The sequence below is a fragment of the Bombus fervidus genome, chromosome 17 (assembly GCF_041682495.2).
Source record: "Bombus fervidus isolate BK054 chromosome 17, iyBomFerv1, whole genome shotgun sequence".
In the NCBI taxonomy this organism is placed as follows: domain Eukaryota; kingdom Metazoa; phylum Arthropoda; class Insecta; order Hymenoptera; family Apidae; genus Bombus; species Bombus fervidus.
The window spans coordinates 954,945-971,906 of record NC_091533.1 but is presented as its reverse complement, the minus strand read 5'-3'; the positions used below and the strand labels follow the sequence as shown (position 1 = coordinate 971,906).

Sequence of the window (16,962 nt, the reverse complement as noted above, 5' to 3'; positions counted from 1 at the left end):
GGTACACGAGCACAGGCTGACTCCTATGTACCAAGCGCTATGTGTGTGGTTACACGCGAACCGTGGTAGGCAGACAGAGAAGAGGAACGTGAGGTGGCGAGGGCGAAAGAGGAAGAACGGCCGGCCTATGCACGTAAACGCATGCTGCCATAAACACGGAAACGAGGCAGAGGGTAGTGGATCGAGGGTGAGAACGCGGACAAGGAGTTTTGCGTACGTATGCGTGGCTAACGAGAATGGATAATTCGCGCGGAAGTCGTAGAAACGGGTTAGTAAGGGGCAGATTCGGAATTAATAGAACGTAGTTTGGAATTGGGTGAGAGGAGCGAGAGATCGATGAATTCGTAGATTTAGATTGATCGATTAATTAATTCGTGACAATTCGTGTATTTCGACTGGTGGATCTTGGAAACGAAGAATGGAATATTAAAATAGAACGAAGAAGGGTGGCGAGGGTGTAAGAACGCTTTTACGAACAAGGACGAATAATTCGCGTGGAAATCGTAAAGTACAATCGCTGATCGTTGTGGGTAGGTAGATAGGCAGATTCGAAATTAATGAAACGTAGTTTTGAATTGGATGGGAAATATCGAGTGGTAAATTCATTGATTTCGATTGATTCATCTCGGAAACAAGGAATTGAAAGACAATAAAATGAAAAAGAGCGAGAAAGAGTTTCTCATACGGATAACAGACGAGAATAGATAATTCGTGTGGAAATCATAGAACAAGTCTGGTCAAATTTGTAGATTTCGACTAATGGACCTTGAAAATAGAGGAATATTATATATTAAAGGAATATAAGATAAAAAAAAGATAGAAACAGCGGGAAGTTTTACGTATAGACAGCAAACGAAAGTGGATAATTCGCGCGGAAATGGCAGAAGCTGGTTAGATTTAGCCTAGTGGTAGATTCGAGATTGGTAGAACGTAATTTGGAGGTGAGTGGGCAAAGTAAGGTGATAAAATTCAGATTTGTAAATTTCCACTCGTGAATCTTGGAATACGAACAGAACAGAGTAAAGAAGGTCATATAATTACAAATTTATCGTTTCCACGAAGTCACGCGAATTTGTATATACGTTACACGTGTGTTCTTTAACGGAGTAATAGCGAGGTCGTAAGGTTAATCAAGCACGAAACTACAAATTTTTCTACAAATTGTTGAAATGGCGCCTTAAGAAATGTTCACCAGATAAAACAGAATTAATCGATGTTGTTGCGACATCGATCGATACCAACGCTTAATGCAATAACGTACGACCTCGCTATTTCACCACCACAGACTATTATACGTAGTATAAAGATAGAAGAAGAAATGGTCAGCATATCCAAGATAAATATACAAAGAGGCAGCACACGAGCATAAAATTTGCATACCGGCTTAAAAGAGAGATAAGGGTATTAATATAGTGGGCAAATAATGATAGTTTAGAGTTACCTTGTCTCTAATGACGAAACAGTAGAACGGACGAGGGAAAAAGGGACGAGCGTGGGCGTAAGATCAGTATACAAACGACGAAACGAGGGCCGGCTAATAATAACTCTGTGCAGATTTTCCATATAAACATGACGATGTGTGAAAACGGCGGGGGTGCGAAGAGAGAGCGTCGGGTATCGCCGTGGTGCGAACGAACAGGCAAAAGGTGAAAGTAAAATCCACGCGCACAGCTCTCTAAAGCGAAAGGGAGAGAGAGAGTGAGCGAGAGAGAGAGAGGGGGGGAGGGAGGGAGAAGGAGAAAGAGAGGAAAATAAAAGCTTGTCCGTTGCACGATAGATACTCGTGTAAAGTTAACTTGATAGGGGCGAGGAAGATAGAAATAATCTGAAACATTTTCAAACAACATTTACACTTATCCATTTAAAAGAGCGATAAACAAAGAAGGGAACAGAATAAACGAAATAAAATGGATATCTCCGTATACCCTACACTATACAAAAATACACCCCATAAATTCAACAAGGTACAAGCGCGTAAAAAAGCTAAAATGGAAGAAGAATTTCATGCGCGAACGTGAAAACACGAAAAGGATGGGATACAGAAGAAAGGCGGAAATTTGTGTACGGTTGGCAGGAGGGTTGAGCGCAACGCCGACGCGCTTGTGAAACCGTACGTGTCCCTCGAAAGAGAATCGCAGAGCGACGAAGGGAAAGGGAGGCAGATAGTTGCTAACACATACGCGCCAAGTATGTGCGACCACAAGTATATGGAACGACAGTGAGACGGAAAGGACGCGAGGGGGGCTGGAACGACGAAGAGGGCAACAGGGGCCGAGGGACAAGGGAGAACCTCCGAAGAACACGTTTGTAGGTGTCGCTGATCGAGAGAAAGCAAGACGCAAACAGGGAAACCATATGTACCTAACGTGAAATTTGTACATAGCCGCAAACGGGTGAGACCGAGAGACCGGCAACGCTGCGAGGGGATGCACGGTGGGGATTGAAACGCGTACGTACGTTTAGGCACACGTATACGGGCCATTACAGGCAACCGTCGGTCGGTGGTCATCGCGAACCATGAGCGCGCTCTACACCCTCGACGGCCATTGAAATTTTCTGAAACTGTGCCGCAAACAGCGAATCACACCGCTCGTGCAGCTACCACGCGAGCACTCGAAAGTTCGATCGGTTTATCGACCTATCTTCCTGTTACAACTGTCCACGGCATGTTTTCGTGTCTCGCTGGCGTCGATTTTTAAATAAATAACTCGCGTTAGCGTTGCCTTTTCCATCTTTGTTCTACGAATTTACAGCGGTTTCTTTCTCGTTTTTTAAAGGAGATAGAATTTAAAGGAGATAAAATGTGGTTGTTGGAAAAAAGGTTGTGGTTATTTTTAACATACTTTTTAGGCGTAGGTTGTTGGCTGTTATTGAAATTCCTGGCTTCCTTTGATGGAATATCGAGAACATTCCGCGCACCCCTTAAACTTCATTTCTTGAATGACGCATCTCGCCGTGCGAAATAGCTTCGTGCGTTATGATCTCGTTCGATTTGTGCAGATCTACCATTTAGAAAATTCAATCCACAGCGACCTAGATTTTATTTGATTATCCTTTCCTGGTTCTCGGTTCTGTAGTTCACAATAAAAATTCGTAAAGTTTGTGTAGAACTTGTATACCTAATGCCGTGATAAAATACGCTGAATATCCTGATATTGACATTTAAATAGTGCAAGTGTATACTAAAGAATATATGTATAGTACATAGAAAAATAGGCTATTGCTATGTCTTTTCATAGGTGATATGAGTTAATAATCTGGCAGCATGAAATTTAGATATCGTTGGTATAAATCGGTCCAAGTATCTGGATAAGTAAACGGTATCGTATCATTCATCATTTTAATGCAGCGGATATCTTTTCGAATTCGCGACTGAAAAAAGGGATCGACCAAGATTGCCTTAAATTCAAATATCGATTTAGAATTAGGAACAGCACAAGCGTTTTTCCACTTAGCCGCATTCGATAAAAATTCGCATTTTTATCCGCCAGAAAAAGAAGCAGGAAAGTTCGATCGACGGAATCCCGCGCGTTCCTCCGCTATCGATTATTCGACCGCGCGGAGGATTTTAATTTCGCGCGGGCAAAAAGACTGCCGCGAAATGGACGGAGAATTTTTATGAATTAACGAGATTTTGTTGCGCGTCCACCCAGTCTCCACCCTCTACATAGCCCGCGTCGAATGGAATGTAATTAGGTTGAAACAGGAAGCCCTCGGGCCTCCTTCGATGCATCCCCCGTTTCCGGCCATTTTTTATTCTTCGCTGCATCTGCCTTCGCTGCACACAGTCGCCATCTACGAAACTACGATCGTTTTTACGTAACAAGCCATTAAACGATTTGATCGAAAATTTTGATAATTTGATAATTTGATAATTAATTGTAGTTAACCATAGTCGAAAGAATATTTATTCTAATTTTGTTTCTTTCCATTCTTTCTGGAGAAGGATATTTTAAAATATCTTTTAAGGTAATAAAAGCTATTGGAATAAATTCCAAATATTAAAAGAATTATTACGAGCAGAGATTCGAGTGATTCGAAGGAAGAGCGCCCTTCGACGAGTATTAGCGGAAAATGTCTACAACTCGCAATAGATCTTTGACCTCTTTGTTCTCAAATTTAATTCGCATCAATTACTCTAATATCACCTTTATTATTTAGTTTTCTTCAATATTCGATGCAAAAAGATCTGGCAAAGTCAATTCAACCAAATTCCAACCAAATCGATCAGATCCATAATCTGCCCCTCCGAAGAAAATAACCGAAACTCGCTGTCAAATTTATCAAAGGGCCAGTAACGCGCATCGAACGTCGGCTTCGACCAATTACTTCGGTAATAAGCCGGTCCTCGGCTCCAGACAGACACCTAATGTTCGTACACCGGTCAACGAGCTTGTGAATTGTGGAGGACGCAACGGTGAAAAGGAAACGCGGCACGGGCCCCTCATACAGATGTCTCGTGAAGTCGCACCTGGCGGCAGGTGGTGGCTACGGCAGGGGTTCCCTGCAGCCCCTTCGCGTCCCCTCACACTCGATAGATTCACGCGTGTGCCTGTGATCATACGTTACCTGGCGCGTGTTCAGCCGACCTCCTCGAGGAAACCGATCAACTGCTCGCCACGGACCGTGGAATCCGTGTCGAGCATCCTGGCTTAGTCCATTCGCGTCTTCCGGCTCGTTCAGCGTCGTGAATTCAAAGTTGAAGGACCGTGTATTGCAAATCGCAATGGACAAAGATTAAATTTGTAAAATTCCATTTGCAAGTGGAAATTATTCAACGGTCGATGAAAATTCTTGGCAATTAAATCATGATAAATATAAGGCATTTTGCAAAGTGTTAATCAAAAGTAGAAGTTATCAGGACAATTTGTTATTGGAGAATTTATTCGTAATGTTTGGTTCAAGTGAGATTTCTATTGGTAATTATTCGCAGGTCGAAGAACTCGTGAAAATCAAGACAAAACAACTTTATTAATCTTGGTGACACGTATCGTCGTTAAAGGCCGTCGTAGCGATCAAAATGCCCTTAGAACGTTCCCGTAGCTTCCTTTAATCGTATTCTGCTCCGATAGTGATGCTCATCTCCTCGGAAACGATTACCGTTTGATGGTACCAGCGATTGGTATCCAGGACAACTGCGCGACAAATCGATCGTTAGGAAACTTCACAACGAAGAAATCGAGCCAGACTTACTCATTTCGCCAGGATGTACTACGACCTTCAACCTGTAACAAACGTAATGACACTCTCTCGGTGGTTCCAACATCCACAATTTCTCACCCTTGACCTGAGCTTGCCACGAAGGGTGTTCCACGTCGTCCACCTGAAAAAGTCGAAATATTTCATCGATAAAAGTAGAGAATGAAAATAAATATTTATTGAAGGAGTACCCACGTGCATAGGGGCCCCATATCCTTGGCTACCCATAAAAATCCAATCGGTCTTCTCTGTTTCTGCAGTGACAGGCAGAAAATACGGCCTTTGATAGTGTTTCCTGAGCACACCGCCAATTTCTTCGTCACAGTTACTCCTTTAACAAGAATTATAATTATATTATATTTCTCTATATTTGTTTATTATCAACTAGTTTATTATATATATATATATATATGTTTAATAATTGCATTCATTTGTAAACCAAATTACTAGAATTTTTTATGAATCTAAGTTTATTAACAATGAATGTACGAAACTTTTTCTCACTTTGTTTCAAGATATAGATTCTAATTCTCTTCTTTTATTTAACGTGTAACGATATTTTTATATCATCCTGTACAAAACAATACAAAGTCCACTTCACAATGCGAAGTTATCAGACAGGAAAGGAAACGAAGAACGCGTCGCTCGACACGAATATGAGTTTCTAGGTAATTGTTTCGATGAATACGGGCCGCTGGAAACTACATAGTTCGCTTGGAAGCTCGTTAGCCGGATTGTGTGCATACGCGCGAGCTTTAGGGCGGTTATTGAAGCCCCAAAACTGCCTTCTTCACGGGCACCGTTCATCCAGACTCTCGGGACATTTACTAAAACCTTGGCCAAAAAAAAACATCACCAGATTTAACTGACAATGACATTTAATACCATCCCCTGTATTCTTTCTCCTAATCGAGCGCTAACAAACTACCTTTTACTTTAAAATAAATTTCGAATAAATCTATATCTTTTCTTTTATTTTACATATAATCTATAAAAATGCTACAAAATAATACGATTATCTTAATCCAGCATTTATTTATATTTAGGTTATATACCACAATATCGTGATACAGTATTACCTCGTTAATAGAGAAATACTTCTTGCTTCGTTAGTAGTAGATTGTTTTCAGAAACTGCTTCGACGAAACAAACGTTCGCGTTATATCTCAGCTACTAATGAATTATATTATATCTATGTCTCGTGTATCATGCATGTACATATAAAATCGATTAAATAAAATAGAAAAATCAAATAAATGAAAATTACAATGGAAATTGTACTCACCAGCCTACGTACCATGGCTTCGTCCCTTTCTCCAGCAATGATCGACTAGCGCTCATATCGAACACGTCCTGAAGACTTTTAAACTCGGTTTTATAAGGAAAAAACTGGCAATTCGCGTCCTCTCCGTCGTACAACGATTTAAAGAAAGAAAACGAGAATGTTTCCATCGCTGTCCAGTTAGCCATGGCATCCGTGATCACTACCGGTCTTCCAGAATACGCATATCTATTTCTCGAAAGAGAGCACAGAGGGACGAAGAAGATTCCAACATAGAAAATAATAAGATTGAATTTTAGATATACTTCTGCGTATTAACGGACGAATAAATAATAGAATGAGAGGGGATTAAAATTAATTGAGAAACGTAAGTGGAGCAAGAACTGGGGGAATTGGACGAGCCAGTACCGTTCCTCAAAAATCGCAGGATCCACGTTGGATATCCTGTCAACCTGTTGAACGTCCCGACACATTGAACAATCCTCGGCTGGCCGGAATATTTTCTGCGTGAACGAAGGTACTTCCGCCAGGCACTTGAAAAATATTCAACCCTTAACAAAAATCGATTTACCAACGCTAAAAACTGATTTAAGAATAGAAAGAAACGCAAGGACAAAGACCGATATTTTACCAAGATATTTACTAAAATTCTTCGAAAATAAATCAGATATCACAAACAACGATTAACTCTATTTAAAAAAAAGAGACAGAAAATTAGAAACTCTCTTAGAATCATGTGACAAAAATGATACGATTAAAGTACGCGTAGAAAGAAGCAAAGATAAAGACAAATCTTTTATTGAAAAAACTATTTCTCCAAGGATTGATCCGTTTTAAAGCTCAGATCGATCGACTTTCTTATCTTTCTTTTTAACGAAAAGGATTGATTTCGTGGCTCACCTTGTCGTAACGAACGGTGTGCACGTAATTCCAGAGGAATTGACCTAGAATCCACGCGAGGATCAGCAAGATCCACAGGTGTCTCCTGCGGAACTTCGATCCTCCGGGTCTAAGAAGACATTGAGCGCGAAACAATTTCACAGACCTGCTAGGAAGTGTTGCTTCCTCGATCTTCGTCACTATCGCGCGTAACTCCTTCTTCGCCAGTTCGAACGACTTTTTCGAAGACTCGTTGGACACTTTGTTGCTATTCACGTCCGTCATGACATTCGATAAATCGATCGCTGTGTCTCGAAACTTTGAATATTCGTAAAATAATCACTAAGATGTTACCGATCCTCTTCCAAGAACTTTTTGTAAATTCTAGAATTCTTAAGTTTAAACTGCAGAATCTATAAGTTAAGCTTAATGCTGTTTAAAGTTTAATGCTCGAGAAAACTTCGTCTTTTATTATTATTATTATTATTATTATTATTATTTTAGATATCGAAAATCTTGAAAAAGTTCTCCGAGACTTCTGACGGTCCTGATGGTCGACGTGGAACTGTGCCAGGATCCTTTCACGAGGTTCCACAGAGGCAAAGGACACGGTTGCGCACGGGAATGATGCGATACGGGGGTGTGAAATGAACAAGAATCTGGGCTACCGATTGATTGAAACGAGATCTACCCGAACCCGTGGAAAGGGGCATCGAAACAATTTCTCGTCTATTTTCTACACCGGCAAAAAAGAATTTCCGCAAGAAAAAGTAAAAAAAAAAAAAAAAAAACAGCCAGAATGATCAGCAGTCTTATTCTAATGTCTAACGATTCGAGGAAAGAAAGTGACGAAAAAGGGGGAAAATTTTCAAGTTGATAAACATTAAATTGAAATAAGAAATCAAAAGGTTATATAAAGAAAATTTAATCGTTTCGCAATTTTATGAGGATTTTGCAACAAGCGAATATGATTGAAATTAAAAAAGTGGGCGATGTAAACGTGACGCACGAACGGATCTCCCTTTGCCATAAATGTGTGTCGCTGGTTTCTTATCACATGGAGCAGGTGGTGGTGATCAACGAGCCGTGAGGATTTTCTTGTTAAAATACAATCATCGAGCTAACTCTTATCGCTCGCACCCATTTCTTTAACGCGGCTCCTTTCCACCTCCGATCCATCGATACCGTATCAATTTTTAACTGCAACGGTTACGTACTCTACCACTGTTTATTCTATTATGAAAAATATTTTAAATACGTTATGTATTTTCTTACATCTTTTTCATTTTTTTTTTTTTTTCTTCTAATTATTCAACTGAATTTAATCGACTTCTACGCTTAAAAGAAGTTCGGGAAGTTTCGAACGAAGAATGATACTAGGAATATTAAATGAAATTTAGAATGGATTTTTCGAATGAGAAACACGTACAGTGGACGATTCTCGTGTAATTGTTAGAGCGAAAGGGGCTGTTTCGTGCGACGACCAGAGGGATCCACCCTCGTTTACGATTGCAAATTGACAATCTACGTGCCAATCTGAATCTTCGTTAACGATTATTCCACGTAGAATTAACGTTAGATTCTCTTTTTATGCTTTTCTTCTTTTCTTTTTTTTTGTTTTTCAATGACTAATGTGTTTTGCAAGTTGTCTGACGTCCTTGCGAACGTCAGAATATGCTTTTACGTGAAACAAAGCATTTTTACTCGAACAACGCGAAAACGAAAGAGAATAGTAACGAAGCTGAATTAAATAAAATATGAAAAAGACATAAAAAATCGTATGAAAAGTATGAAAAATATTCCTTTTTAATAATCCTTCGCTCGAAGTACTCGATGTTTAAATAAAAGTCATATACCTTATTTAATTCGGAATATTCTTCCATCCTCTTCTATTTTCTCTTTATCTGCAAATTTTAAGATGAAGCCTTTTGTACGGGATAGTAAAAAAGCTAGGTCAAATGCTTTCAGCGCAATTAAATTCTTTAATTGTTGTCAGTCGGGTTCGAAATACACTAGTCGATCTTTTATCGTTAATAATTATTGTATATACTATGGTACTCCTTCGATATAAATAATACGACGTCAATAAAATAATGACAATATGTTTGCTCTTCGTTCCCCGTCTTAACAAATTATATATATTATATACCTACTTCATTTAGTACTTGCTTGTCGTCGATAGATTGCGTAAAACACGTACAAGTTAAATAAAAACGGCGATGACAGTGATAATGATCATGACAATGATAATCTCCACCGCGTTTCTTTCTCAAGGGAGACGACTGAGGAGAAACCTTCGAGAAAAAACAATCTTATCGATGTTATCTATCGTAAAATCAAGGAACAATTAGGCTAAAATTATCCGATCAATGTTGGAATTCTTTTAGTAACTTGTTACAGGTTCCTTAAGAAAGAAAAGTTCATTTTGACGAGCCATCTATGAAATGAAATAAATAATGCTTCGAAGGCTTAGAGATTCTTTTGCAATAAAAAAAAATCTAGTCGAAAGAATTGAAGAAGGCAAATTTTCTCGAAGAAAATGCTACTTCCAAAGATTCTCCCCAGGTCGGACTACAACGTTTTACAACTAATACTAAATGTGTGGTGAAACTCCTCTAATACATCTAAAATGCACATCCATGCTTATTTAATGCTCCTTTAATTTAAATACGTATGCAGCACTGTAGTAGCCTATCATTTTTTTTCTATTTGTTATGCACGTGTTTGTGTCGTTCTTTCTCTCTTTCTCTCGCTCCTTTTTACTTTCTCTCTATTCGTAGTTCATTCTTCCTTTCTCACCCTATGTGTATACGTATGCGTGTATGTATACGTAACGTGTATGCTTGTATGTATATGAAATGCATGAATTTCTTTCTGGCATTTTCCTTCTTGTATTTCGCATCCCCCTCGCTTTTACTCGTGTCTTTCTCCATTTTCCCTTTCTCTCTCTCTCTCTCTCCCTCTCTTTCTCTCCTTCTCTCTCGCTCACTCTCTCTCTCTCTCTCTCCCTATCACACACACACACTCGCCCTCGCACTCGCTCACTGTTCTCCTTCTCCGTTTTGACGATGAAAATTCGAAATTTCCCTCTGTGTTGCTTCGAGGTCAACCGTTGGTTCGTCCTGCTAGTTGGCTTATAACTCTCACGTGGATGTGTTGCAAAGTTTCCCTCGTATCCGTTTCCTGGTCTCTTCGATCCGTTTCATTCTTCGTATTCCCTCTTTTCGAAATCGATTCTTGATGGAGCGGTCTAATGGAATCACTCGAGTTTTGCGCTATCAGTCTTCTTTGAGTGATCGGTGACGATGATCGCGGTGAAGGATGAATTTTGGATCTTCGGTCGGAACAACTCGGAAATCGAAATCGATCGCGTTTGATTGTCAAAATCATTCGCACAGATTATTGGTATGTACGTAATGAAATGTGAAATGTTTAAGCTTTAATTTCGCAAATTATAATATTGCGAATCGACGGTAATCACAAATATTTTAGAATTTTTCTAGTTTGGTGAAACTGGTTACCGAAACGAAAGAAATTATTCAAGTTCCCAGTAAACAGGGTGTATTTAAGTTTTGATTTTCCAATTTGACATGTATTTAAAATGTATAAATATGTGTATATAATGACATTTCAAAAATCTAACGATAGTTAGTTAATATCGTTATTAAGTTGGTTATTAAGACAAGGGAGGTTTGGATTAATGGAAAAGGAAAATAATTTCTGTTATTTTCAAGACAAATAATCGAAGAAAAGTCATTGCGATTTTCAATGTTCGTTTAACAAACGGTATGTTTTAATTCAAAGGATCGAGATCGATTCGCGATTAGTTCCGCGAGAAAGCAGCAACGCAAACAGCTTCGATCGCTGTTCGTGGAAAAGACAGCTCCTTAGGCCGGTAAGAATCGTGTAAAAAACGGCGTAAAAATTCGTTAGTAAAACACGACATCGTTAAAAAAATTCCGGACGCATCGCTTCTCGGTGCTTCTTTTCTTTTTTTGCATTTTCTTTTTGATCCTTTTCTTCTTATCCATTAGAAACCGTAGGCTGAAACCTTCATAACAGCGTATCGATCGATTCGTCGATCTACCGTCGAATCCTTTTTGAAAGGACTCGCATGTTTAAGCGATTTCGATAAACAGAGTCTTGAATCTATTTTGTAGAATTAATAAATTATAACAGTCACTGGATATAAGACGTTCGGAAATATTCGAATTGCTCAAAATAGATTCACGTTCGATTTGCGCGAAGCTTCTTTACGAAGTATCATGCATGCAGATACAGAAACTTTATTAAAAAAATAACTGCCATAATAGCTGCCATTGTTCCACAAAAAGAAAATGAAGAGAATTTGACGAAAATCTTTGGAAGATAAGAGAAAGAAAAATATATGTGATATATCTAAAGATACTTCGAGAAATCGAACGAGCCTCGTACAAAGACACAAACGTAAGTTCCTGTTTAAGGATAATTTCTATAAAATGCTGCACGTACTTAGGTATATCATGCAACGAACAACGGAATGAGCCGAAAACGTAAATAAAATTAGCCTTTTGAAATTGTTCACAAGGCCCATTTTTAAGTATACGACGAAGCTAATATATTGCAATGCCGAGAAATTGTATTCGATTAAAAAATTAAAAAACTTCCGCGTGAATTAACGTTTCACCAAGAAAAGATCTTCACTGAGTTGGGAAAACTATTGGCCAAGACAACCATAAAAATACAAATGATAGATTGAATAAATGTCAAATTCACAAACGTACATTTTAGAGATAAGATTCGTCTAATTGTCAAAACTTTGATCGCGTGCGAGTGTGTGAAAAGATATAAGAACGTCAGCGACACGAGATTGTTCTCATTTGCGCTGTTAGATCACATGAAAAATACGACTTGTCACTCTAAAACGAAATTTAATTTTCAAAATGAAACGAGTAGACGATCATGCGATATCGTAATAATTGTTAAAAATCGCGCGACGAACATTACAAAATCATAAAAGCTCGAGGGAGAAGTACATCGAATAAGATGATTTTCTCGGCAGAGCATAGATTGCATTTTTTAACTACGTAGATACAAATTTCTCAATTTCACTGATCAGCCTTCGATCATTCTACACATCGTAGTACAACCGCACATCTTCTTTCCTCGAAGGCAAGTCGTTTTTTCATTTTTTTCTTTTTTCTGCGAGCACGTCGCTCCACAAACTACGTTTACAAAAATCTTCCGTCTCCCTCCGACAATTCTCTGTTGCTCGTTAATTCTCGTAGAAAATTAGAAACGTTGGTACACGAAAACAATGAAAAGCGGATATCAAAATTTCGGTTCGTTCGAGTCAATGGTGGCGGCTCTGTCAATCCTCCGACGATGTAACAATTAATCCAGCAGGCTTCAACAAGGATTAATTTGTTCTATCGTCCTTTCCTCGACTCGTCTTTCCATCGTCAAATTCAATTCGAACTCTTCCTTAGATAGGCGAAATATCGAAACGTATTTGTCTGTATTTCTCAATATTTAATCTCGATAGTCCACGTAACTGATCGTGTGAAATTTCTCAAGAAATGCCTTCGTACAAAAAGAAGAGCGGAGAAAGATGCGAAAATCAATCGTCAACGTCTAAAACTTGCTGAAATTTCAGCAAAGATCTCGAACTACGATGTCAATTCCAAACTTTGCAAAGTGATCGAGGATAGGCAAGACATCATCCTCGATTCGAATTTCAGAAAACTACAGAATCGAAATTCGTCGAAGACACGAGCGAGAAAAGGACAGGAATTTATCAGAGCCGTGTGTGTCACATTGAGCGGAATGGTCCAAGGTCCTCTAAGAGGTTCTCGCGGCAAATTCGCGCGCGTAGATGATCTGCTAGCAGTCCGAACGATAAGCTCGAAGGATACCTCTCGATTCGTGAAGAGGCGCGGTTTGTTACCCATTATCGTCTCGCTATCTAGATATTGATCGCGATCGCGCGCTCGTTTCTGTTCGAAATCGTATTACGAATCATCGTAACAATAGCGCAACAAACAGTGGCCAGACATAAAAGACGGTGTATCGGCATATTTGATCGTAATTAACGCGAGAATCCCATCCGATCGTAAATCGAATGCCCATAGGCGGTAGTTATCGTTACGACCCACTTACGACTGTGGGTATTCCGCGCAACGGGTGCATTGACGGCATTCGTTCGAAAGCGCTTGTATAAATAGTATATGATATATAGTTCGTGAAATTTTATCGAAATATCAAAACATTGTTACGATATTATTAATAATGTTACAGATCGCTCTTTCATCGTAACAGAAACGATCGCACGAGCTTTCGCCCGATCCCTTCTCGAGGAGGGTCGATCCTGACGCGACTGATATCTGGCAGGGTAACGGCGATACAGCTTCTGCTTCCGGTGGCACGTCGACGATCGTTGGAACCAGTTTTCTATGGTCACCATCATTAATTCGCTCGTTTGTCCTTAATTCGATCTCGTCGTTCGTTCGATTAATGAGAAAAAAAGCGAATAAATTCGCCCGAATATGAAGGATGAATATGTACAAAAGTTAGGCTGTTACGAAGGACTACGCGGTTGACAGATATCGAAAAAGTACGCTTAGAGGATGAACGAACGTTTGGACCGGTTATGCGAGACGATCGACGAGATCGATGATTGTTCTTTTTCCTTTTTTTTTTTCTTTTTATTTATTTACTTATTTACTTATTTAGTCGATCGTGACGTGCATACTGCACGAAGCATTTATATATACACACACATGTATATATATAATTATGAATCGACGAGGGAGAATTATTATTCTTCTGTCCTCGCGTTGGTATTATACTTTCTCTCAGTAGCTATAATCGCGAACACAATCGATTTTTTTCAACTGTCATAATAACATTATTTAAGAAATAGAACAAGGATATATTTATTTGTATACATATAATATATATGTATATATATCTATATATATATAATATGTATATCGGCTATCAATAGTCATCTCTGTCAAACATTCGATAACATTGAACATCACATATTTCCTCTCTCTGCTCATTCGCACCCTTTCTTTCTTTAATCCCCCTTTTCGTCGATTCTTTCTCCTTCGCTTGGTCTCCATCTAATTTCGGTTGCATTTCTATATCTTTTCTTATCTTTTTTTTTCGTTTCAACCATTTACACGACAGCAATACATTAGAATATGACGAAACGTAATAGCGAAGAACCTTGATAATCGCGTGTCTAGAGGACCAACGAGTAATCCATTTCTATCTCTTTCGTCTTAGCTTTTTATTCTTTTCTTCGCGTTTCAACCGAGCAATCATCCTCGAGAACGAGAACAGATTTTTTGCACGATGGAATCCAATCGATCTTATCTATTGGCAACGTGGTTCTCGACGAAGGTGCTCGTTCCTCCACTTTTCCCTCCTTTTCCCCATCATTTTCTTATTCTTCCTTACGCTTTTACGTTTACGAGTGGACATTTTTATATCGGCACCCAAACGAAAGTATCATTGCTAGTTTACACACTCGCTCGCATTCTTCTTGTTTCTTTTCCGTGCACTCTCTGTTTCGCGCGATCGAACCGATTGGAAAACTCGGAGAACAAAACAACAAAGTGCAACTCGCAAATATTCGGCATCCTCGTTACATGCCACACCCACAGCCTCAGAAGTTTACATAATACAATAACGTAGCTTAATCGATACGCCCTCCTAACGCATGTGTGTGTGTGTGTGTTGGTGTAGCAGTTAACGTGTATGATATACCTATATGATATATTTATATTTATATATATATATATATATTCATTCATCTTTATACCATCCTATATTTATAGCGACGGCCTCGCGACCGCGTTACTCGCTGATATTATTAATAATATTAATAATATTAATATCATTAACATTGATATTATTAATATAATCGTTCGTAGTAATACCAACTACTTAACCTTAGTAGTACTTTTGTAATACGGGTCCTTTCTCCAAGGATACCGCCTTAAAATATACATATACATGTATATATATATAATATTTATATATATATTTATATATATAGTGTATATATTAATTTAGAATTGTGCAATGAAGGTTTAGAGCCATTAGTGCGACTACTGCTGCGGATGTGGTCGGACAAGTCGCTTTCCGTGTCTAGTATACATCGATAACGTGGGGTGCGGAGTGCGAATTCTTTTTTATATTTCTTTTTCAATTGTTATATATTCGTTTCTTGGTAAGACCGTCTTAAGCAGATACTCGGTGATCTAAACTTCCATGGAAGCTTATTTAAGAGGCTTCCGTGTCTCAGCCACTAACACCTCTATACCCTTCTTGTCCTCAGTCTTCCGGTTCCCTCCAATATACATCGTATCTTCCAACAACGCGTATCATTCTCAGTGCAGTAACGATCTAACCGAAAATACAAAACCAAGAATCCTATCATCCATCCTTGTCCTCAATGCCCTGTCCAGTCTTCTCTATCCATCATCCAGCAAAAAATCGGCAAGATTAATTTCTACTATTTCCCTTGTTTCAGACACAGAGTCCTCGTCCATCTTTCGATGATTCCCGCAATTGGGAGTCGTGAAATCGTCTTCTATGCGTACAGCAGCCTCGGGGGAAGGATGGCAGCCCCCTGGACGGCGGCTGGACCATGGACACCCTGTTATACCCAGGAATCGCCGGCTGAGGCGGCAGTCGAATTCGGTGGAACGTTTACTGTTGCGGTGGCGGCTGAGCCATCGGGAACACCAACACCGTCGGCTACCCACTGGCCAGCCGTAGGTGCACCGGCCGCGACGCCCACTCCCGAGCCGACGACCGGGCCCTGACCCTGCGCCTGTCCCACCCCCAGCTCATACTGCCGCTTCTTTTTCTTCTCCAAGTTAACTTGCGCGTAGAGCGGCTCACCGGGTTTCGGTTGCTGCAACACACACACAAGCCAACGGTTAGTTTAGAGCCCTGGCTCGGAGGGTAGCCGGGGGTGGATCGGTCTGGAGTGGGCTGTCACGTCGCTCGGGGAAACGGGCCCGGTGGATCTTTTTTTTTTTTTTTTTATTTCGTACCCCTTCTTGCTTCGTCCTTTCTGTTACCTCGATTTTATTTTACCTTTCATTTCGATTCCTTTGCATTTTATTTATTTTTTGGAAGGTTAACCCTTTCGCTATTATGGTAGAAGGAACTACTAGTCGTTATACTGATTTTTAGGTTGCAGATGGTTGATTAACACTACCCGTGAACAAATACTCGCTATTGTATATACGGAATTTCGACAGGTTACTGTGAACAGATACATCCAATGATAGCTAGAACTTAACTTTGCGGTCCAATATGAATTCAACATTTTATTCTAACTCTAACTAGACCGTATTCGATGGATAAACTATTTCGAAAGCTACTCTTAACTTGTCTTTCATTTTCTTAATTATACAAATAACGTACACATATTGGTATTTTTAATATTTTCATATTTTTATTAAATTAAGTTGAACTCGATGTAGGATCGCGAAGAGTTAACTGATTTAATAGCGAAAGGGTTAAAATATAATTGATTTTACAGCTTCTTACATCTTCAAGAGCATTTTGCGCCTCATTTTTCTACTTGTAAAATGACA

The 16,962-nt window shown here is 39.3% G+C and overlaps 2 protein-coding genes across 7 annotated transcripts in view; both read right to left on the bottom strand.

Annotated features, from left to right (window-relative positions):
* Positions 1-4,943: 4,943 nt before the first annotated feature.
* LOC139996134 (uncharacterized) lies at positions 4,944-12,162 on the bottom strand. The gene is made up of 6 exons (XM_072020264.1): positions 7,382-12,162; positions 6,890-7,014; positions 6,485-6,709; positions 5,395-5,530; positions 5,194-5,323; positions 4,944-5,135 (listed from the first exon to the last, which is right to left on the bottom strand). Exons 1-6 carry the CDS (start codon positions 7,643-7,645, stop codon positions 5,050-5,052), a joined length of 966 nt encoding a protein of 321 aa, XP_071876365.1. The 5' UTR covers positions 7,646-12,162; the 3' UTR covers positions 4,944-5,049.
* A 354-nt stretch (positions 12,163-12,516) lies between these two features.
* Positions 12,517-16,962, bottom strand: part of P120ctn (adherens junction protein p120) — a 48,322-nt gene continuing 43,876 nt past the window's right edge. For all 6 annotated transcript variants that reach the window (XM_072020245.1, XM_072020246.1, XM_072020247.1 and 3 more), the window contains one exon: positions 12,517-16,271. In XM_072020245.1, the coding sequence (XP_071876346.1) occupies positions 16,014-16,271 (258 nt within the window). In that variant the 3' untranslated portion in view covers positions 12,517-16,013. The remainder of the gene's footprint in view (positions 16,272-16,962) is intronic.